Genomic DNA, 24,414 nt, shown 5'->3' on the forward strand with positions numbered 1-24,414 from the left:
GTTCTGGATTCACCACTGCCGGGAAGAGAGTGTCTCACTCTGCTACGATGTAAGAATGAAACTGCTGGCCACCATCTTGCTGCTCCAAGGGGAGAGAGCCTTACTAAAAACGGAGCCAACACAAAAGAAAGGAGATTTGAGAAATGAGTAGTGACACAAATGAATGTGCACACATCTGTATAGTGAGAGAGATCAAGTACTGATTTATGCTCCTGGATCCAGACGTACTTGGAGTAAACACTGTCCCAGGACTCGTTTGTGTCAATAAACTCCCCCTTTTCAGCCAGTGGACCCCCCTTTTGGGTAGTAGGTTTGATTTGGGTTTGCCTTGCTGCACTTGTGCATGCTAAGTCGCTTCATTTGTGTCTAACTCCTTGCGACCCCATGGATTGTAGCCTGCCAGGTTCCTCTGTCCATGGGATTCACCAGGCAAGAATACTGCAGGGGTTGCCATGCCTTCCTCCAGGGGATCTTCCCCACTCAGGGATTGAACCTGTGTCTCCTGCTTTGCAGGTGGATTCTTTACTGCTGAGCCACTGGATAATCCTGACTAATTAGTGAGTGATTACTAACTAATGCTATAGAACAAAGCCAGGTCTGATGAAGGAATTAACTGATCAAGCAAGGAGTAAGGAAGGCACCAAGGCATGATGACAATCATTCACTGAATGTTCCTCGAGTAGAAATTCAGATTCAACTATACTTACTACCTGCTAAGTATTAGGCCTAACAGTTGAGATACTGAAATAAACTAGTCTGTTCAGGATGTAAGGTGCTTTCTGCTGACAAAAGAAACTGATTTTATTCCTTCGCTCACAGGGACTTAGAGGGCTTTCCCACAGAGGCGTTCATGACAGAAATGTCTTTGGCAAAGACAGCACTCTTGAGCACTGTCAAATTACGTTATTAGTTTTCCAAGGTGATTAATTTTTAAAGATGCAACATTTATTTGAGATTATGAATTCTATCTGTAAACATTGAATTCTATTTCCCTCTGTTCGTGTGGAACATGAGAACACAGGAATTTCTGTGAAGGGGAGGAAAAACACAGGGGTTAGCATATAATACGTAAATTTGTTGCAGATTTGGGAAGTCCTCCTGACTGGTGTGAGAGCTTACATTGGAGTGGAAGGGGCAATGAGTGGGCAGAAATCTAACTCTCTTGCCAGTCCTAAGTCTAGTTTCCTCAGCAGCATTTCTGTTGCTTCTATTTCTACTGTTTTGCCTCATGTCAGTTTTCTTGGTCTCTTCTCAGGAGGAAAAGTCCAGGTAAATCTAGAGTCATTTGCTCTGAAATTAGTAAGGTGAGATTTCTTTGGTTGCGAAGTGCTGATCAAGTCAGCTAAAGAGTAAGTGAATTTACTGCCGGGGGTGTGGGCCGGCCCCTCTTCCTGTTTCCTCGGGGCCTCATAGTCTCACCTTCAACTTGTGTTTCTCCCTCTTTTTGCATCTGCTGTCTACACTGACCACCTTCTTCTCGTCCTCCTGACCAGCTTCCTCTGTTGACCCACCATTCCTTCTTCCTCATCCTTTCAACTTGCACAGCGCTCGTCAACCTGACTCTTCCAATTTGAGCTTCCATCTCGAACTGCCAAATTCCTCCATGTTTCTTGGTTCCCATTCCTGAGGCGGATGGACTGATCAGTCCCGTTTGCAGTTTTGAGCCAGATTACCCAGAGTCACTGGCTAGCTATGGGGCATCCGTGCTCAGGATGGGGCAATGCCGTGGGGGCATCCACTGAGGACACCAAGGAAGTAGGGGAGTGTAGGGCTGGGAGAGTGCAGCTCCACGTCCGGTGCCTGTGTCTTTCTCTGCAGGACCTGCACAGAGGCTTAGTAGCTGCCATTTTTAGGTCATCCAATGTTCCTATTTCTAGTGATGCCAGTTGTTCGAAATTTTCAAAGTGTGTGTGGGATAGGCAGGAAGGAAAGCACTTCTCCAGTAAGTCAGCAAGTAGAAGAAGCTGTGATCGGAAGAAGAAACAAAAGATGGCAAGGGGTGGGGTATTGTCAAGCTAATCTTGGGGTGGGGATGGGGAGCAAAGAGAAAACAAAGGGACTCTCTGGAGAACCAGTTTGAGAGGAAGACATATGCCCTAGGGAGGTCTTCAGTAATATGCCTGAGACCCACAGCTGTCTCACTTATTCTACTCTCCCCTGCCTACAACCTAGAGCTGTATTATGTCCCATAGATCCATCTGTAAGTTACCCTGTTGTTTATATGGGATTTCCCAGGTGGCACAGTTGGTAAAGAATCTGCCTGCTGATGCAGGAGATGCAAGAGACACAGGTTTGATCCCTGGCTCGGGAAGATCCCCCAGTGTTCTTGCCTGGGAAATCCCAGGGACAGAGAAGCCTGGTGGGCTACAGTCCATGGGGTCGCAAAGAGTCAGACATGACTGAGCACACATGCATAGTGCATATATATATTTGTTTACATAGGCTCATCTGGGAAACTTGCCATCATTTATGACCTTGCTCCTGTGGAAAAATGCATTGTTAGGATTGAACAACTGAATTACAAATGGACTTGTGAAATATGCTTGCTGCTAAAATTGGGAACTGCCTATAAATAGATAGCAATCCAGGACTTTCACTTGGGAACCAACGATCACTAGAGAATCAACAGCTCTCAGGAAAAACTTCTGCTTCCCTTTCCCACAACTTACTTTGCACCAAGAGAGAATGTGCTACCAGAGTTGGGTAAGGTTTAAAGAAATGACTTTAACCATAAGCTAATAGAAGATTTTCACGGTTTCCAGTAAAGAGATTAAAGCTAATTCCAAATGTTGAAGCCAAAGTGATAAAAAGAGTGGGAGCTACTCTTTTGGAAGAGAAAAGGCAGCTAGCCCTTCTGTTTCTCTTTAGCTCCAGGAGAGTGAAGAGGCAACCTCCCCGTCCTCCTTTATTCCTTTCTGTACTCTCCACCAAGAGGCTGATTATGTTAGGCCAAGGCTGTGCTGCCTACTAAAGAATGTGCTAAGTAGCTCTTGGCCAAACGAACTCAAATTTAAGTGTGATCAGAAACACCTGGTGAAGTGGTAAATAATCCAGACTCTCTCCTGGAATTTGGTTAGCAGGTCTGGGCATGGACCAGGAACTTGTATTTTTAAAGGATGATTCTGGTAAAGGTAGTTTGTGTGGCATATTTGAGAAAAAGTCTGGACCTGGAATAGAATCTGGCTCTCCTGCTAAGATAAGATGTGTGTGTGTGAACACATGCTTGCCCAACTTTAGTTCTGGGCTCCAGGAAAGCCTCTTGCCCAAGCAAAAGGTTTTGCTTCTACCTAAATCAGAAGAGCTCAATGTTTTTAATTTGGGGCCAGTGCCAAGTTAAGTAACAGCTCCCACTAGTTAGTCTGCAGGCCTTTGAGCCAGAACTTCCTGGGTAGAACCATGGTTCTAACCTTATTGCACACTGGAACTACCTGGGACCTCTAAAAAATACTGATGGCTGGTCCCACTTCCAGAGAGTCTGATTTCATTGATCTGGGGATAGTCTGAATAGCTAGGATCTATTAAATCTCCTTGAATATTTCTAATGTGAGCCAAAGTTGAGAACTACTGGGGTAGGGAAAATATTTTCATTTCCCTGGAGCCCTGGCTAAAAATAATCTTAATATTCACCCTTTAACATGGTGGACACCATAGAAGAAATCTTGAGTTTTGCATTTCTCCAAGGTAAAACAAAACAAAACAAAAATCAACAATATACAAGAGCTAATGTCTTAAATAGTCTTTACCTGTAAACATAGTCAGGGATAATAAAAATATTCTTAGTCTGGCTTCTTTTGTCATTTGGCAAGAAAGAGAGGCATGGCATGACATAACTGAGAACCCTCTAAAGTATTTCAGAGATTAAGTCAACTACAACAATGCTCCTGATGTCAACAACTTTCTCTAAAGAAATTGAAAGGTGTTAAGCTTTTATGTTTTCTTTCTTGTTTTCCTGAGACCTAGCTGATCAGATTTATCATTGATGTGGGTACAGCATTTCAAGAATATCTATGGCTTGATTCTTTTCCTTTTCTAGAAATAGGTGAATGAATGTAACAGCAAACATACTGAACAAATGGACGACCAAATTCTGATCATTAGAGGAACAATGACTTTATTAAATCTGTGATATTCTGATATGTTCATACAAGTTAAGTGACTAATTTTCTTTAAGCGGTTTTTTTCATAACAATCTGGGGTATTTGGGTTTTGTGAAAATTAAACTATCTCTTGTCACAAATCAGTGCAATTCTTTTTTTTTCATTTTTTCATTTTTTTTTTTTAAAGAGTGCAATTCTGTATTTAAGGATGATGACATTTGTCTCAGAGACAGGTTAATGGGACTATGTCTGAGTTAGGTTGGAGCCCTGCTGAAAAGTTTAAGAAACTGTAAGTAGATATGCAAAAATTAAGAGTTTTAAACTGGGCATCCTTTCAACAGAGCAATGTATGGATTTTGGGGAGTTTCACATACACTCTGAAACAGTCTGTGTAATTTTGAATGTAATTGTTTCATCCTGTTTTCCTAGGATAAGGTCCATAGCTTCTATCAGATTCTTAAAGAATTTATAACCACAAAATGTTAGAACCCAGGGTTCTATATATTTAAGTAGAGAATCCTCCACTCCAGGCCCATTCAACACAGTGTGTTATTGAGAACAAGATATAGAAAATGAAAAATAATAATAGTCTACTTTGCTCTTCAACCCTGCTAGTCTCAAGCCAGAATTACAGATGTTTATGTGATATACCTTGGAAGGAAACTTATGACCAACCTAGATAGCATATTGAAAAGCAGAGACATTACTTTGCCTGCAAAGGTCTGTCTAGTCAAGGCTATGGTTTTTCCAGTGGTCATGTATGGATGCGAGAGTTGGACTGTGAAGAAAGCTGAGCGCCGAAGAATTGATGCTTTTGAACTGTGGTGTTGGAGAAGACTCTTGAGAGTCCCTTGGACTGCAAGGAGATCCAACCAGTCCATCCTAAAGGAGATCAGTCCTGGGTGTTCTTTGAAGGAATGATGCTAAAGCTGAAACTCCAGTACTTTGGCCACCTCATGCAAAGAGTTGACTCACTGGAAAAGACTCTGATGCTGGGAGGGATGGGGGCAGGAGGAGAAGGGGACGACAGAGGATGAGATGGCTGGATGGCATCACCGACTCAATGGACGTGAGCCTCAGTGAACTCCGGGAGTTGGTGATGGACAGGGAGGCCTGGTGTGCTGCGATTCATGGGGTCACAAAGAGTCAGACACGACTGAGCAACTGAACTGAACTGAACTGAACTGATGTGATATAATGACAGACATTAGGTCTCAGCTGATACTGATTTGTGATAAATGAACATCAAAGGGAGTGGCAAAGATTCTTACTTTTGCTTATTTTGCTGAAACTCCCACACCGTGGTGGGAAGAGTGGGCAGTTTTGACCAGTCAGGAAAAGTTGATAGTGGCCAAGCCAGAGCCTCTGCTTCCAGTGTACGGAATGGGTACAGTTTTTCTAACTGCCAGGCAGAGACTACATTTAATGTTTTCTAGCCGATTCTTGTTCCTGCATCTAGTTAGATAATGTCAGCCTGAGGTGGTCATTGTTAAAGACTGCAAATGCAGTACAGAAGTACCTACTTTTCATCACACCTAACACGGGAAGCTGTATCTTTTCTGAAATGATAAAGAGTAATGACTTCTTGAAAACATTACTTTAAATAGGATGTGATTTAATTTTAAAATGTATTCACTTACAGATATTAATTCTAATTTCTATTTGGGAATTTCTTCTAGGTGGCATTTAGCCTCATCATGGGGAGGGATGTGATTATTTTTTGTTAAAACAATATTTTAAATAAAATGTATCTAATATTATATAGTATTATGTCTGCAAGACATTTGAGTAGGGAAGGTATATAGCTAAATTTTTCCCTGGGGTGAGAAATATGATGTGTGAAGTTAATTTTTATTAATAAGGCTACTTCCAAAATACATGCTCAGTATACAGTTTCTTGGGGATTCAAGGAGTGACAATTAGCATTGTAGATATTTAGATATGAAGCTACAACTATCACGTTTTTGTAAACATTTGTGTAATTACAATGGTTTCAGCTTTCATGAAAGTTAATGTGCATTTGCCTAAACAGGAAGAAAAGGAAATCTTATTGAAAATTGAGAAAACTGTTTTTATTAAATTTGACATTGGAGTAAATGCAAGATAATCCATCCCATGTTAAAAATAAGGAACTATGTATAAGTGTTTAAAATTGGCACTGCTACCATTCTTAAATTTGAGTGACGAAGAACCATAAAAACTGGTTTGTATTTGCTTTTGGTTTTCTAATCAGTTGATTGACCCAAGCCATTTTAAAAGAGAGATGGCAATGTTTTATCTCTCCTTTAAAGAAGAGTCCAATAATTTAAACGGAAAAGTGACACTACATTTGAGCTACTGGTGGCTTAAGTTCCCGAACAACAACAAAGACAATTAATAATTCCTTTTCTCTAATGGAGGAGAAACAAATCAAATGTAAATATAAGTACTGTTAAATGCTAATGATTTTTCAAAACGTTTTAGTCTTAGAAATGCCAGTAACTGTCCCCATTATAGATATATGACTGAGGTGGCAGACATAAAAATAAAGCACTTCATCTGTTTGCAAATTAAAAATGCACATGACTGATTGAGGACTCACAAAAACTGGATATTAATTCTTCTCGAGGAAAACAAGTAAGGGTGCTATCCTGGGTGACATTTATCCCCATATGGAAGAGCGGGCTTTTTAAAAAAATTATGACAATGACATTTTAAGCCACATTACATTTATATAGTGTTTTCATACCATTAGCACTTCAAAATCTTTGATAGTGGGATGTCCAGATAAAATCCCCGCTGAAGTTTTATGTTACACCTGCTGCTGCTGCTGCTAAGTTGCTTCAGTCGTATCCGACTCTGTGCGACCCCATAGACGGCAGCCCACCAGGCTCCCCCATCCCTGGGATTCTCCAGGCAAGAACACTGGAGTGGGTTGCCATTTCCGTCTCCAGTGCATGACAGTGAAAAGTGAAAGTGAAATCGCTCAGTCGTGTCCGACTCCTAGCGACCCCATGGACTGCAGCCCACCAGGCCCCTCCGTCCATGGGATTTTCCAGGCTGGAGTGGGGTGCCATTGCCTTCTCCATATGTTACACCTAGTGGAGTGTAAATGATCTTGCAGCTGACAAAGCTTAAGAAGAAACTCTGACCCCTGGATATTTTAAAAAATAATCCATATTGTTTATTTAATCCCAAGTATTTTTTAATTGCTATCATGCTACTTTCCCTAGTCCTGGCTGGTGTTTTTTTCGGAGTTGCTACACTGGTTCTTTCTTTGAAACAACATACGTAATCCAGCAAGGCACATGTCAGCCAGGCTTCAGGTTGAAGCCAGGCCTGGGAAATATTTTCCAAACAATCCCGTCTTCATCCTTTCGGCCTGAGGTGGAACTATTGAGAACGCAATGGGGAAATTGCACTGAGGGGCACGTTGGGTCCTGTAAGGGTCCTACTACTCTTGAGATACTGTGCATGGAATAAGTGAGGAGAATTACTACCGCCTTCATGTAGCATCTGGAAGTGCTAAAGCCTCTGATGACCAAACCTCTCCATGAGCTTCCTCATGGGAGAGTCCGGCTTCTGCCCACCTTGGGGGCAGCTGGGACCTGGTCTTGCTAGTGATAGCCACAAAGGGCCGTGAGGCTCAGCTGATCATCACTGGGTGAAGAAGCGTCAGGATCACTGTAGATCTGCGTCAGGGCTAAACTCAGGATCTCTTTCTTTTCTTTGTAAAACCGTAGTTCTTGTCCTGCTTTCCTGGCTTCCTCCAGCTCCCTCAGGGCCATTCGCAGCTCTTGGGAGAGAATTCCTGGCGACTCCCGCTCCTTCATGATCCAGTCTAGGGCCATGTGGCTGCGCATCTTTTCATCCAGGGAGTACTGGGAATAATAGGAGATGACTTCCTGGGAACCAAGAGACAAGGTCCAGAGCATCAGTGAAGAGCAACAAAAGTACCTGGGCTCATGGCCTGCTGACACTTCGTTTCCTATGCCTCCACCCACCACCCCAGCACACAAACACCCTTGGGGGTTCTACGGACAACTAAACCTCTCTGACGTTCACGAACTGAAGCCCAACCCCAGGACACACCTCTTAAAGGATCAAAATGACTTAAGTTGGTACCCAAAGTAAAGGTCACTCCAGGTTGAATCAAAACACTGCCACCAGGAATGACCTAAAATTATTCACAGAACAGAGCTCTAACCTTACTGGAAAATATATATTCCTTTGAAACTGCATTGTTACAACAATTAGTATGAGCTTTACCTCATTTATTTATAATCCTTCTGCCCAACATTAGCTGCTTTGGCAAGATAGAGGGAAACAACTGCACAGAAGGATTCGGGCAGAACTGGGTTTGGTCACACCCACTGCGGAAAACAGGAAGCTTTGAGTCAGGACAAGACTTAGACACCAGGAGAGTCAGCTTTCTACCTGCTGTGTTGTTAGCATAAGGAAGATGACAGACTAAACAGCTCACAGTAACTATGGGAAGGACCCTAACAATTATGGAAGATAGGTATTATCATCACTGATATCATAATGGTAACTTTATGTGCACTGTCTCTTACTTTTTGCAGACAATGCAAAATTAGTCACTATCTTCCAATTCTCATGTTTAAAATTCGCCCGTACACTGTAATGTCATGTGTAAGTTTGATGAATGCTCTTTAAAAAGACCTTGTGGAGTGGATGTGTTGCTTATTTTTATTTTCAAGAACATATGGTATTTATTTATGACCTTAACAAATTAAAAACAATCACGGAAAAGTGTTTGTAACCAACTCGGCATGTTTCAAAGGCTTTTTATGAAATCAAAGGAAAAGAAAAAAATAGCCAAAGCCATTGTCAGCTACTCATTTCTTTTGCATCTTTGACATTTTGAAAGCCAGGCTTTCTAGGCAAAGAACAAAAACTCCTGGGGCAGCAGTGCATGGAAAACTTTTACATCCGCCCTCATCTTGCTGACTAGTAGAGGCTGTGCTCCTCATACAACTTCCTGTTAGCAAATTCTCAAAAATAAACTACTATCCTCGAAATCTAGTGGGATAAAGGAAGAATAAATCTTCAGTGATAGTAGGGTGAGAACCATTAAGTGCATGGGAGGGGTTTGCCTTTGCCACCAAAAAAGGGAGCAGGATGCTTTTCATAGATAGCTAAGAAATAGTGAGGCCCTGTCTCTGAAAAATAAAGAAGGAACTTCCAAACCCCAAAACTGAAGTGACTGAAAAAAAAAATTGAAGTTATAGAAAACAAAAACAAAAAATTGAAGTGATGGAAATACCATGTCTCCCACCTTTATAATCAGTTCTGTTACCCGCTGGGAACATTGGGTGGGGGTGAGAAGAATCCTCCTGCTACAAATAACTACCTGTTCTCGGTGAGGAGGTTTGGAGGTGGTGCAGACTCACATTTCTTTCTGCTTTGAAGAGTGGGAGGGGCACACTGCATGGAGTAGATGCCGTATCTGACTTAGGAACTAAGTCTGTCTTAGTGATCCCTCCATTCTAGCGTTCAGTACAGGTGTCTAAAGCTGTCCTATGGCCAGCCAACATTCTTAGTGTGTGTGGTCAGTCCCTGATGCAACCGGATTGATATATCTAGATCTAAATCTAGATAGGTATATCAGAGAGAGATATACCAGATAGAGATATACCATATATATATATATATATATATGTTAGTACACTTATATGTTGCACATATAGTTATGTGCACATAAATTTACATATATATGTTAGCATATACATATATACATGTTAGTATACATATACTTCCCTGGTGGCTCAGACAGTAAAGTATCTGTCTGCAATGAGGGAGATCTGGGTTTGATCCCTGGGTTGGGAAGATCCCCTGGAGAAGGGCATGGCAACCCACTCCAGTATTCTTGCCTGGAGAATCCCCATGGACAGATGAGCCTGGCAGGCTACAGTCCAGAGGGTCTCAAAGAGTCGGACACAATGGAGTGACTAAGCACGGTATATATATATATATCCTCTGCTTTTAATAAATAAGGTGCTAAAGAGAGAAAAATTCAAATAAAGGAACCTCAGTGGAAGATGCCATACAACACAAACCTGCTTTTTATTGGGAAAATCTCACCTGTCGGGAACATTTTGTTTCACGAAGGGCTTTGAGGCTTCCATTCCAGTGCAATAGTTGGAAAATGGTCATGAGCTCCTATAAAACCCAAATGTTTGTCATTAGTCTCAAAGCAGAAATGTGAAGGAAAGTGCCTCAGTGATTGCTGAAGAGGTCGTAACCCTAACTCCAGCTATATCAGGCAAATGGAATACACAGTACTGTCAGAACACTTTGAGACTTCAAATACCACAGCCGTAGGCTTCCGGAGCGTTTTTCCTTCCCTCCTCTGTTTTATCTATATTTGGCATGAACTATTAAATAATGGACAAATACCTCTCAACAGTGTAAACACATATGCTGTAACAATTTTACACCCAGGAAGTTATATAAATATACCAGCGCATCTTCGAATAATGTGTAGGCAAGGCTATTTATTGCATCATGTAAAAAAAACTGCTTGAGACTGGCAATATTTTAAATGTTCATTTTTAAAGGAATGGTTAAATGAAATGGTTACAAAAAGGAATGGTTAAATCCTGAATTGTAGCAGAATATAGCACCCCCAAATATGCAACTTTGGTATATTGATTATTTTGAGCTATAACTACTTAAAAAACTGCAAACAGAGGAAGAGGCTTTCTCTGAACTCCCCTTATCTCCCAAAAGACAGATCCTCCAAAAGGAACTTAATTGTTATAAATCCCTTCTCCACAAGTTTCATCAACCAGGGTGTACTGACTCTTATCACAGAAGTAGAAACTGAAGTCCACTCCATGCTCAGCCAAACTTTGTCTCTATCATATCTCCTATCTATTCTTCTAAGGATCAATTCATCTTTCTTAAAGATTATCTCCTTTCTCCTGAGGGGCTTCCCTGGTGGCTCAGCAGTAAAGGATCTGCCTGCCAATGCAGGAGATCTAAGAGACACCGGTTCGACCCCTGTGTCGGGAAGATCCCCTGGAGGAGGAAATGGCTGCCCATTCAAGTATGCTTGCCTGGGGAATCCCACGGGCAGAGCGCCAGGTGGAGCCTGATGGGCTATAGTCCGTGGGTTGCAAAGATTCAGACATGACTGAGCAACTGAGCAGGCACACATGCGCTTTCCTGAGAGGCCCACACTCGCTCTCCCTTCCGTATTAAGAGGGTATTTAATCCTGAATTCTATGCCGCCTTGTGGAGGTCCTCATTTTTCCCTGGGTATCTCTCACACATACATGAGGTGTACTTCTGTTTTTCTCTTTCTAATCTGTCTTTCATTACAGGAGTCTCGGCTAAGAATTCAGAAGATAAAAAGAAAATGATTTTTTCTCCCTTACAACATGGTCATCCTAGTAAATACACGGCAATCACAAAGGGTGAGAAGGCGCTTTCGTTCTAATGTAGAGTCTCTGTGAGGTGGTGTTAAAAGCAAGGTGTCCAACATGTATACTGAGTGCTACTACTTGATTAAAAAAGAATTAGAAGATGCCTATAAATATTTGCTTATAAATGCCTAGAAGAGTTCTGACAAGATACAAAAGAATCTGGCAACATGAGTCGCCTCTGGGGAGAAAAATGGAGCGAGACTTTCCTCCGACACTCGTTTGTACCTTTTGAGCTTTGAACCAAGTGACAATATGCCATATGAAAATAATTTAAATTTAAAAAAATTCAGGCCAAAAAATAAATATAGAGCATATAATGGACAAACTACAGAAACTGTAAAATACCCCTGAGTTTATAAATTCAGTCAAGAAAATGCCTTAAAATATGACCAAGAAGGATGAATTGATATTAAAGCCACCCACAGTTTTCACATTCAACGGCCAGGGCTGAGCACAGCATTTAGCTTTTCTGTCAGCATCATCCTTTCCCTGCATGATACCGAGTGCAAGCTAACATGTATTCAACATACTGAAGATTTTGTTTTTCCAATCTGATTAGGATTAGCAGTCTTCCGTAGGAGTTGGACACGACTGATCGACTTCACTTTCACTTTTCACTTTCATGCTTTGGAGAAAGGAATGGCAACCCACTCCAGTGTTCTTGCCTGGAGAATCCCAGGGATGGGGGAGCCTGATGGGCTGCTGTCTATGGGGGTCCCACAGAGTCGGACATGACAGAAGCGACTTAGCAGCAGCACTGAAGTTACCTACATTTTTTTTTTTCTTTTTTGATCAGAGAAACATCTACAGTGGATTAGTGGTAGTACAAACCACAGCCACATACCTATTGGAAAATAACAATACAGTTAAGGAACTTCCTGGTCATGAGACAAGTTTTGAAAGCTTAACATTTGAATAGATGTCTATGCCCATTCAAAAAAAAAAAGTGGACTTTTATTGTCTTTATGTCTGCTTGCTCTGGAAAACGTTTTCACTATGAAATCTGGAGACATAAGCTCAGTTTGAGATTACAGTTACCTTGAAATTATGAGGTAAAATTTAAAGAGATACGATCATCAGAATAAATATTCTCATGTCTAAATGTCTCCTGTCTGAATAGCACTATTCTCACGTTTAAATTGCCCTTAGAATGTAACGCTTTTCTTCTTTTCAGTTTAGGATTTTGTGTATGTATTACTACACGGTAAGCACCACAAGAACACACTTTGTTAGTCCCTCAGTTGTATCTGACTCTTTGCGACCCTATGGACCGTAGCCCACCATTCCTCTGTCCATGGAATTCTCCGGGCAAGAACACAGGAGAGGGTTGCCATTCCCTTCTCCAGGGGATATTCCTGACCCAGGGATCAAACTCGGGTCTCCCACACTGCAGGCAGATACTGTCTGAGCCATCAGGGAAGCCCAAGAACAGACAGAGACCTTGGTAAGGGCAAAACCATGTGTTTCCATTAATTAGAATATGACATGGACACCAGCTGAGCCACACACTGACCCCATGTCTGCCCAGGGTCCTGGGTCCAGTGCCAGGGGGACTCACCCCTCTTAGGACTCCTCTCCACTTCTCTCTGCCCCCTTCCAGATTTCCACTCTGTCACAGCACTATGCTGCTTTGGGAAAGTGAGAATCTTTTGTTCCCAACCAAATCCATAATCTAATCCGGCTCCCACCACTGTGCCTTTTATTAAGATAACCCCAGTGGCTGAGGAAGGTAAACTTGTGTTGCCCTCCTTGCTATACCCTCAGGCCTACTCACCGAATGCTTTGCAGACATAAACAAAAATGGATAGGAACGCTGTTTAGGTTCCGATATGAAGCAGTCTCCATGGTGTTACAGGAGGGACAATATTGACAAATGTTTTATTGTAAGACTCCTCTTAAATTTTGCATTTTATTGTATATGTCTGTTTCCTTAAAGAAGAAAACGAATGCCACTCCACTCCTTTCCTTATCCTGCAATCTTCACATAATGTCGACAACCCAGAAAGAGGTATTGAGTTTATTCTGTGACTTCAGTAACCCTCCTGGCATCGTCCTTGCATCCATGTGGCCCAGTTTGAGAAACAACCTATTGCTAAAAGGGCTCTTAATTCCATCCTCTGATAACTGTCCTGCCTTTATAATATATTTTCCCTCCAATGTCCTCTAAGCTTTCATTCTTATTTTTGTGCCAAGCCCCTCATCCAGATAAATTTCTGTTGTGTCACTCAGCAACCCTCCGAACACTGTGGAACCCACAATTCTGTGAACAGAACTGGAAATCTTTCTCATATCCCTTGACAACCTACCCCTCTCATAAAACTTCCCCACTGAGACTTGGACTGTTTTCGCCTGCAGGAGGAGGATTATCCTCCTCACCTCCTCTGGTTTGTCTAAATTTCTATCCTGTCATCAAGCAGTTCTTTCCTCTGCAGTAACACAACTGCCTCTTCTTCCCTGCAGCTCTTGTTCCTAAATCCCCTAGGAAAGATAACCTTCTTTCTACCTTCTTACTTTGTGTCCTGATCTATAGTGCTTGCCCTCCTCTCTGGAGGAGGATAACAGATCTTACCATTGTTACATGAAGTATACTGAAATATTTCCACATTCTCCCTGTCCCATTTCTTTATTTCCCCTCCCATGACCAAGAATTGATGCTTTTGAACTGTGGTGTTGGAGAAGACTCTTGAGAGTCCCTTGGACTGCAAGGAGATCCAACCAGTCCATCCTAAGGGAAATCAGTCCTAAATATTCATTGGAAGGACTGATGTTGAAGCTGCAACTCCAATGCTTTGGCCACCTGATGTGAAGAGCTTACTCATTGGAAAAGACCCTGATGCTGGGAAAGATTGAAGGCAGGAAAAGAAGGGGATGACAGAGGATTAGATGGTTTGATGGCATCACCGACTCAAAGGACATGGGTTTGAGTAAACTCCGGGAGTTGGTGATGGACAGGGAGGCCTGGCATGCTGCAGTCCATGAGGTCACAAAGGGTCGGACACGACTGAGTGACTGAACTGAACTGACCTGAACTGACCAAGTTCGCTATCTTCAGATCTTCCTGAAGCTGTGTGAACCCTGGCTCAACCCCAGGAAATCCTTGCATGCTTATCATTGATGGCATTGGAAATCCTTGCATTATGAAAGACTGGCAAGGAGAGGGTGGCTGTGGGCTTCTGTGAGGACTCAGTTCCTAGTTTTCCCATGACTCCTCACTGCCTGGTCTTCTCAGCCTTGTTTTCTACTTGTTGAAGCCCTATCGTTTTGAATGAAGTCTGTTTGGTGGGCTATCTGTCCTGTTTCTTCCTCACTGAAGTCTTTGAGCTGTGTTTGTAACGTAGGCTGACCTAGAAGCCTGGCTCCTCTCCATGGGCTTACAGATAAACAAGAAGCTGGCCTAGAGGTGGGGTTGAGACTAGGGCCAGGTAAGTGAAGCAAGACTTAAGGTGAGTCGCACAAGTTCAGGGTCTGTTATTTAAAATCCTATCTTCATTTAAAATTTGGATGTTTCATTTGTCATAGATTTCTGCACATTTATTTTGAGTTTTAAATGTATTACATTATAATATTATTTGCCTTGATTACTGAATTTTTTGTTGCTCCTTTAAATTTTGTACCCCAGTTAAATGCTTGACTCTTCTTACCCTAGTCTGGGCTGTTCTGGGGATCTTGTCTCAGGGACAAGGGCAGTTTCACGAGCTTGGGATCTGTGCAGTCACACACGCTTTGAGCTTGGTTTAGTGCTTTGCTATCTTTAAATTCATAGCAATTTTTGAACAAAAGGCCTTAAACTTTCATTTTGCACCAGGCCCCATACATTACATAGCCAGTTCCCTTTACCAAGTATTAATCGCTCAGTCGTGTCCGACTCTGTGTGACCCCATAGACTGTAGCCCACCAGGCTCCTCTATCCATGGAATTCTCCAGGCTAGAATCCTGGAGTGGGAAGCTATTTCCTTCTCCAGGGGATCTTCCTGACCCAGAGATCGAACCTGGGTCTGCTGCACTGCAGGCAGATTCTTTACTGTCTGAGCCACAGGGAGCCCCCATAAGTAAATTTGAAATCAGATGGTGAATCGAGTCCTGTGTTTTCTTTCTCTTCAGGAGCATTGCAGTTGTAGCTTTTGTTCTACAGCTTTTCTGGTTCATGTTGTCATTCATTAAATCTAAACCAACAACGACCGGGGTCTGTCCTCACAGAGCTTCCTGGTGTTGCCTCCTACGAGAAACGATGTGTGGCCTCCCAGCTACTTCGCAGGGAGAAAATGAACACTGCTTCTCTCTGGAACTCTGTCTGGGAGACTGGCTTGGTTCTGTGATTCATCAGGAATAAGAAAAACAAACAGTGTAAATGGAGAACTTGAAAAGCAGGTGGGCACCATCTCCCCACCCAAGAGAATGGATTTAAGAGGAAATTTGTTTATGGGATGAGGTTTTAAAAGGCAACCTGGAGAATTTAGCAAAGATGTAAATAAACAGCTCATCTTTGGATTGCATTAGGCTTCAGAATAAATATATTAACCAGCTTCAGTCAAAGTCTGCCTTGAATCTGACCTTGACAAGACCCAGTGGCTAGAGCTGCCGCCATCCCACCCCTGCAAACATGAGGCAATTTTCTCTACGGAGAGAGGCAAGGCTACCTTAAGCAGGCACCCCAGCCTCCCGCCCACGAAGTGAAGGTAAGCAGAAGCCGATCAGGTTTCTTCTGAGCTCTGCCTCCTTAACGGCCACCCTGGAAAGCCGGAGGGCAGTCAGGAGACACCAGTCTTGTTTTTAGACTGTATAGTCATCCGTAGCTAGATACAAACACACATCTATTACCCACCAGGGGGACTGAATTGCTGTGTTGACTGCAAACAGCCCAGGCCTGTGGTCAGTTCCCATTATGAGCAGAAACAAGTTGATGCATTTAACCCAGGCCATGGAGGAATGTGTAGGAAACCAGCAGGCAACCTGGGACTGGAGGAAGGAAGAGGGGTGTACTTCATGGCCCTCCCTGTGGGTTGCCAGCATCCCTACTGGGAGGAGGGAATTTGGATTTTTCCTGCTCTCACATCTTCCTCTACCTCTGTCTCTCATCCGGCACCCAGCCTCCTTTACGAGAATTTATGAAACATTTCCACAATATGAGTCAAATTATTATTTCACATTCTTAAATACCTTAGTACGCAGACCACACAGAAAACATGCAGCCCATTGTAAGGCAATTAAAAAAAAAAAAGTATTACTAAAAGGTGGTTGAGTACAGCCTTTCATAGTACTTGGACAGAATTTAAAAATTAAAAAAATTTTTTTTGCCTTTCCTATATTTGGCAGACTAACCCACTGTATTAAAAAAAAAAATCATTCTTGATTTTTCTGAAAAGAGTTACTAAATCCTATACAAGCTACCATGTTCTTGGCCAGGCAACATTCATTCTGTAAGAAAAAAAAAAGTACAATATTCTTCTGTCAGGGAGAGAGGAGAAATTAAAATAAATGATTTCTTTCTTAGGGAATCATTGTGCTAAATGCTTTATAAATGCCACATTGTATAAGTCCCACAAAAAGTCTACACAATGGACATCATGATTCTTATTTTGTAGATGAGAAAAACTGAGTCTCAGAATGGCTGAGTTCACAGGCGACAAGTGGTAGAACAGGCTTGGCTCTTGGATCTGTATGATTTGTTTTAGTTTGTGTTCCTTCTCTTGTGTCATGCGCCTCCCTTTCATGTTCCCTCTGACTTTAGATTGTTATGGGATATAAAAAATGACTCTTGCCAGTTTCACTCTTGTATTCTATAGCAGGGCTTCCCCCATAGCTCAGTTGGCCAAGAATCTGCCTGCAATGCAGGAGACGCAGGGCCCTGAAGCATTTATTGCTGGGAAGCTACTTTGTCCTCTTCTGGAGCCTTTAGGTTAGATAAAGCTGTCAGGGGAGTCCATCCGGTAGCCTCTGGCATTTCAAGTAAAGCAGTCCTTCTTCAGAAATATATATCTATCAGTTGTCATTTTTTACTGAGCATTTGCCATATGCCAGGAACCGTTCTGAACTCCCTATGCAGGCTCGTTTAATCCCCACAATGGCACAGTGAGGTAGCACCGCTATAATTGCTATTATTATTCTTCCTGATTTATGTACAAACGAGGAAACAGATTTAGAGGTGGGCAGCCGAACCCACTCCCCAGCCAGGGCTGAGAACCACTGGCTGCTGCAAGCCGCTGTCTACACCAGAAGGTGAGCTTCAGGGTCTTTTGCAAACCAAGACAAGCAACGTCAAAGGTCCGTGAGACCACAACTGCTTAAGGAGAAATCTGGATGACTGAGATCTTCCTAGGAAAGGATGAGAACAGAGCAATTTTGCTTTAATCAAACAAGAGAGTGGTGAGTGAAATTAATGAATTTTAAAATGGGCAGGACGGACGTACCCACCTGAGAAGCGGCTGTGGCACCGTAATCAGGAAAAGAATTTGAAAGGTACCAAAGACGGTATTTGAAAGCTGGCTTTAAGGTTCAGCTATACCGCCATTGTAAATTATACCACGATGAACATTTTTGTCCATAAAACTTTATATTCTGATTGCTTCTTGGAATCTAACCTAAAATAATAGAAATCTTGGAGGTAAAGTCTCCTTATTATAACACTGCATATTGATTCTTAGTAGCATTGATGTATATGGATGGTCAACTGTATTCAAATTTAATTTTTTAGAGAGCATACTTTTCATTCTCAACCACTATTGAATTTTTGTCTGTCAAGCCCAGTATAGGATAATAGTCAAAATATGAACTCAGAAATCAGACTGCCTGGGTCTGAACCCAGGCTGTGCCATTTACTAAGCTGTGTGACATACTTCCTTCAATGATGACATGGGTATAATAAATACTCATACGTTTATTGTGAAGGTTAAATTATGGTAAGACTTGTTAAATGCTTAGCACAGTGCCAGACAAGGTAAGCATCCAACAAGTGTAAGCTATTCTTCTTCTTCTTACTACTAATATAATTAATTTACAAATAACAGGTAATATAGTTCCTTAGCTCTGTTATTGCTTGTCAGCAGTGGAATGAAAACAGCTAGAGCTTGCTAACTTTTTTTATTTACTTAATGATAGGAGATGGCAGATCTTGTTTAACAAAAATACCATAATGGACGGGGAAATTATTTAATATACATTGCAGTCACCTTCATCTATAACTTCTGAAAATTAAGAACCAAACGGTCATGAGCAGTATTTCAAGCTGTTTGATTTGATTTAAAGGGGAGCTTTATACTGAAAAGCTGGTAAAGTGCTAATAGGGTCATAAGATGGTAATGTTCCCTACCTGTTTCTTAGCTTAAGTCTTCTACTTTCCTTCAAGAAGCAAAGATCGTGCCTTGTTGACTTGTTTGTTTTAGCCTACGGCAGTGCTGCTAAAAGAGAGTTACAGTGCTGGATTCTAAGAGGGTTAAATGAAAATGACCAAAATAAACAAAGAGCTGTTTGTGATAAGACTGGCATTCCCCCAGGCTTCTAGGGGCTGTGTAGCAAAATAAACATGTGGCAGGTACCTGAAACTCTAGCATGGTCTTCCCCATGTTTGACTCCAACATGTAGTGATAGGCTCCGATGCTGGTGCTTGGGTCGTCTGCGTCATCCAAAGTGCCCTTGGGAAGGAAGCAGAAAAGGAAAGCATCACGGATTTTTCCTCCTCTTCTTTGGGGGTCATGAATGAATCCTGTGGCCCCACGGTGAAACTCCTGTGGTTCTAACCCTTCAGGTGTGCACCTTATAACCGTCTCCAGCTGATTTGGGATAAAAGCCTTAATCTCATCATCTCTAAGTGAAGAGGATTTTGAAGTCAATTTGAATCTAGCTTTTCATTAGAATGTTAACTGATTATATACTCAAAAAGAATAATTATACTAAAGCAGAAATTCCCACATCTCTATAGAGTTTTTGTTGGTAGTGGCATTAATGCCACCCTAGTGAGCAGCCGTGAAGTTAAAAGGCGCCTACTCCTTGGAAGGAAAGTTATGACCAACCTAGACAGCATATGAAAAAGCAGAGACATTACTTTGTCAACAAAGGTCCATCTAGTCAAGGCTATGGTTTTTCCAATGGTCATGTATGGATGTGAGAGTTGGACTATAAAGAGGGCTGAGTGCTGAAGAATTGATGCTTTTGAACTGTGGTGTTGGAGAAGACTCTTGAGAGTCCCTTGGACAGCAAGGAGATCCAACCAGTCCATCCTAAAGGGGATCAGTCCTGAATATTCATTGGAAGGACTGATGCTGAAGCTGAAACTCCAATACTGTGGCCACCTGATGCGAAGAACTGACTCACTGGAAAAGACCCTGAGGCTGGGAAAGATTGAGGGCAGAAGAAGGAGACGACAGAGGATGAGATGGTTGGATGGCATCACCGACTCAATGGACATGGGTTTGGGTAGACTCCGGGAGTTGGTGATGGACAGGGAGGCCTGGCATGCTGTGGTTCATGGGGTCACAAAGAGTTGGACATGACTGAGTGACTGAACTGAACTGAATGAATGGTTGCCCTTCAAGGCTGTTTTCATCCATTATTGAAATCTTGAAATGCTGACTTGCTTCATAGGATTCTAATGATCACCAAGCAAATTATGTAATTAACAGGGAAAAAATTTCCAGTTGTATGGACCATTCATATTTTACCACCATGATTCTTTTTTTTTTAAATTTATTTATTTTTTAATTTGAAGGTTCAAGAGAGAGGGGACATATGTACACCTATGGCTGATTCACGTTGATGTTTGACCACCGTGATTCTCAATGGGAACTTTTCATAATAGGCTGGTGTTCAACCTGGAGACATGGATTTTGGTTTACATTTTTTCAATTCTGGGCCACTTAATCTTTAAGAAACAAGGTGGGTGGGTGATGGGGAAAAATGAAATTCCCCTTCAATATTTGGTTATGGGGAGTGGCAATAAAAAAGCTAACATGAGCTCTGGAATGGCATTGGGGCCTGCCCTTCAACATCCCATGGCCTTGGATTCCTGGGAAGGTGGGCAGTGGCTTTGTGAGACTGAGCAAACAACTGCCGGCCTCAGATAGCCGCAAATTTATAGCTTTTGAATGCAATAACATTAACACACTACTGCCGAAATATTTATGTTGGCTTTTTAAATATCCCAGAGGAAATCCATCCAGAAGCCTATGAACCATATATATTCTCCTTCCTTAGAAATTTCCATGAAAAAAAATGATAAATTACATTTACACTGAGGACCCCTCCCTGCTCCTGAGTAAATTCCACACATATAAATCAGGCATCATTTTCCTAACTTCTCTTCCTCAAAGGCACTTGAAATTTACAGGGTAGAAAAATAAAGGCTTCCTTTCATCCTCAGAGCAGAGACAGACCAGAGCTCCCTGAAGTCTCTCTGCCAGGACAACCACTCTCAGTCCCTACCGCTCTCCCCCTCATCGCTTCTCTGTGTGATAAGAGCATTTATGAGCGGGGAAGGCAGCAAAAAAGGTCATAGCTGGTGTGATAATGTCACCTTCCTTATCAGTAGCTTCTCCAGAATGACAGAACCTTGACTTGCATAGTCAGGTTAAGGGAAGCAGGGAATGAAAGTCTCAGGGTTGATCCATGCTAAAGGCGAAGCAGGAGGTGGCTTATCTCTTTGGTAATGCCCTTTGGTTTCTGCACTTTTGGTAATGCCCTTTGGTTTCTGCACTTTAAGGACACACAGGGAGATGCCTGCCCCAGGTGAGACCCAAGGCTTCCTCCATGGTGAAAATGGTTTATAGTTTGGAGGTACAAGGATCAGGAGCACCAAATAATTCATGGGGCAAATAATCTACTCCTAGATTGGCGAGAAAATGTCCTGTCTAAATTTCTAAGACATAGTTCGGCTCTCAAAGCACTTTGCATTTAATTACATCTATTACAGAAATTTCCCGAGCTCTCGGAATAAAGTAATCGATATTAAGTGTGATAAGTCTAACATCTAACAAATATTAGGCATACAGCTTTTCTCATAGCTGAGCAGTTAGTGGGTTTCCCTTGTGGCTCAGCTGGTAAAGAATCTACCTGCAATGTGGGAGACCTGGGTTTGATCCCTGGGTTGGGAAGATTCCCCTGGAGAAGGGAAAGGCTACCCACTCCAGTATTCTGGCCTGGAGAATTCCATGGACTGTAGAGTCCATGGGGTCACCAAGAGTCACACACAACTGAGTGACTTTCACTTCACTTCACTTCAAGCAGTTAGTATTTCCTTAAAAACACAGATTGCAGGACCTCGTGCTGGCGGGGGAATTGGCACTTTTAACAAGTGCTTCAGATAATTTTTATGATTAGTCAAGTTTGGGAAAAACTGAACTTCTTTATGTCTAGGTTAAAGTGGTATTCAACTGCATGCATCCTCAGGCCCTAAAAGAATCAGTGCTCCTCAAACAGCAAACACCCAAATAAACAAATCAAGATGGATAATTCGATCCACTTTGATAGACAGCATGATTAACTGTGATCCAGGAAGGCTGAAGAATCTTGCTGAGACATGGCTAGGGAGACAGCCCCAATATCATGATTTTCAAGCTAAGTGCTCTTTTTGCTGAAAATTAATGATTTAATGGGTTTAAAAAAAAAAAAAAACAACAAAAACACCTGCACAGTTCTTAAAGAACTTGTACACATAGCATCTCCCAAGATTCAAAGGCCTCAGTACTCTCAGTATAGCCAGCTCCGCCTTCCCTGGTGGGTACTCACGCTGGTGGAGGCAACTGCTTCCTGCACACTCTCCATAATGAATTCCTTGGTGATCCGGCGAGAGGGCAGCTCGTTGAAGAGGGAGTTGATTAGGGCCACTTTAGCTGCATCCCGTCTGGCCTCAGCTCTACTTAAGCAGCACTTAAGAAGGGAAGGAGAAAGGAGTCATTAAAGAATCTGGCATCTCATCATTTTGCCCCAACTCAATGGGTCTCTGGACATTTATTTCTATTTATACATTTACCGTCTGCATCTATTCTTCCATAGCCATTGCTAATCCCCTTGATGATCATGCAGACTTTCTTGCAGCCCCAGAGCCCATGCAAATGTCTTGGTTAGTCTTCAAATGTTTTAGTGTTATTTCACAGTCACTGAATGCCTACTATGTACGAGAGGCTTTCACGCTCTGTTAATAAATAATAACAAAAGTAATAATGGCAACTGTTCTGTGCTCAGTGATTGCACTCATTACCAGGGCCCTCCTCAAATCTTTATTTCAGAGAAAAGAAAGTAAGGAACGAAGGAAAATGGGAGACACGTTTAACACAATAATTAAAAACATATATTCTGGAGTCAGACTCCTTGGGTTCCGATTCCAACTCTGGAACTTACTAGTTGAAAAACCAGGGACAAACTTGTCTTTCTGTGCCTCAATTTCCTCCTATCTAAATGGGAATAATAGTGGTCCCTGTGTCGTAGGGTTGAGGATAGGCTCAATTCATTAATATAGAGAAAGCACTGAAAATACTCAGAATGTGGTAACACTCTATGAGAGTACCTCAGGCTTATGTGTTTTTAACCTTCAGGTTAGGACCAAGTGGCTTCTGTGAAAGATGGTTTGGGCTTTTTCTCTTTATTGTTGGATGGCAATCTATAAGCTTTTCAGGTAGCTTCAGGCAGCAACACCCTTCAAGCTTTAGACCTCTCTCAAGGTTTAGGCCAGCTGCCTTAAACCAGGGGTGTGGAGACTGGGAGAGGTGTCTTTGCAGTTATGGATCTGGCTGGAAATATTTGTACAGGATACGAATTCTGAGTCAGTAGTCTTTCACTAAAGCTTGGGTACCACCTCTTCCAGGAGACCTTCCCTGAGCACTCCCGGTTGCAGGCTGGGAGGACCAGCATCCATAAGAGGCACACACCACACTGAGGTGTAATTGTCTACTAGCGCTCTGCCGCCCAACCCCAGGCTGTGAGCAACCTAAGGGCCGAGTCTTTGACCTAATCTCTCTCTGTCTTTGCCCCTGCAACATAGTTTGTTGAATGAATAATTGAATATAGCCTAGGAAATTGAAAGCACCCATCACTAAAGCGACTGACAAAGTATTTAAGAAATCCTCTTAAAGAAGAGAATTTAAGATATACACTTATTAATTTTTAGAAGTCCCATTTCAATATACCCTTTGTTGTATTCATAATCCAGTAATAGAAAAATATACTAATATGTGAATTGCAGAGGGAAAAATTGGCCTTTTAGTTAGGCGCTCTGAGAGTACTCATTTTGCCCGAGTGTAGGATATGTTTATTATTCTTTGGAAAATCAGTTCCCTGTTAAAAAGCAAACAGAGTTTTTGCAAATATTACCTGACATCTGTAAAAGCAGCTCATTTTAATAAGAATTTGCTGTATGAAACATATAATAATGCCATTGGGGTTTTAGAATTTAGAGAATTAGATTCAGATCTGGGCACTCTTACGAAACTTTATATAACTTTCTATCTAAATAATAGCAATTTAAACCATCTTTCATAGAGCGAGACCTAGTAAACACGACTTAGATAAAAGAAGCTATCTATTTTAAATAAGACCAGCTAAGTACTAGATCAAAGGCGCCACATACATTTACAACCAAATGGCACTGCTTCTGAGATCAAAGTGCTGCAGGGCTGAGAGAACAGAAAAAGCCTTTACCCAGAAAGCATGGAAAAGGACTCTGAGATTTAACCAGTATCGAGATTTTTAAAGAAGACACATGTCTTTACTTATTTTATTGTTTCAATGTACAGAGTCTTTGGTTAAAATGGGGGAGAAAGTGTACCAATTAATAAGTACATAAAATAAAATAAATTCTGAGCCATCAAAGGCTTTCCTTGCTATTGTTCTTTGCATTTCTGAAAGACAAGTACTTCAAAATGTCTGTAATGTTAACCAGCCGCTTTCTTTTAAATTTTGGA

General features: G+C 41.9%; 1 protein-coding gene across 2 annotated transcripts in view; it reads right to left on the reverse strand.

Moving 5' to 3' along the window:
• Positions 1 to 6,154: 6,154 nt before the first annotated feature.
• Positions 6,155 to 24,414, reverse strand: part of LIX1 (limb and CNS expressed 1) — a 53,441-nt gene continuing 35,181 nt past the window's right edge. For both annotated transcript variants that reach the window (XM_055565396.1, XM_055565399.1), the window contains exons 3-6: positions 22,244 to 22,384; positions 19,060 to 19,155; positions 10,182 to 10,259; positions 6,155 to 7,981 (exon numbers count right to left, since the gene is read on the reverse strand). In XM_055565396.1, coding sequence (XP_055421371.1) covers positions 7,694 to 7,981; positions 10,182 to 10,259; positions 19,060 to 19,155; positions 22,244 to 22,384 — 603 coding nt within the window. In that variant the 3' untranslated portion in view covers positions 6,155 to 7,693. The remainder of the gene's footprint in view (positions 7,982 to 10,181; positions 10,260 to 19,059; positions 19,156 to 22,243; positions 22,385 to 24,414) is intronic.

Source organism: Bubalus kerabau, chromosome 1 (assembly GCF_029407905.1).
Source record: "Bubalus kerabau isolate K-KA32 ecotype Philippines breed swamp buffalo chromosome 1, PCC_UOA_SB_1v2, whole genome shotgun sequence".
Taxonomy (NCBI): Eukaryota; Metazoa; Chordata; class Mammalia; order Artiodactyla; family Bovidae; genus Bubalus; species Bubalus kerabau.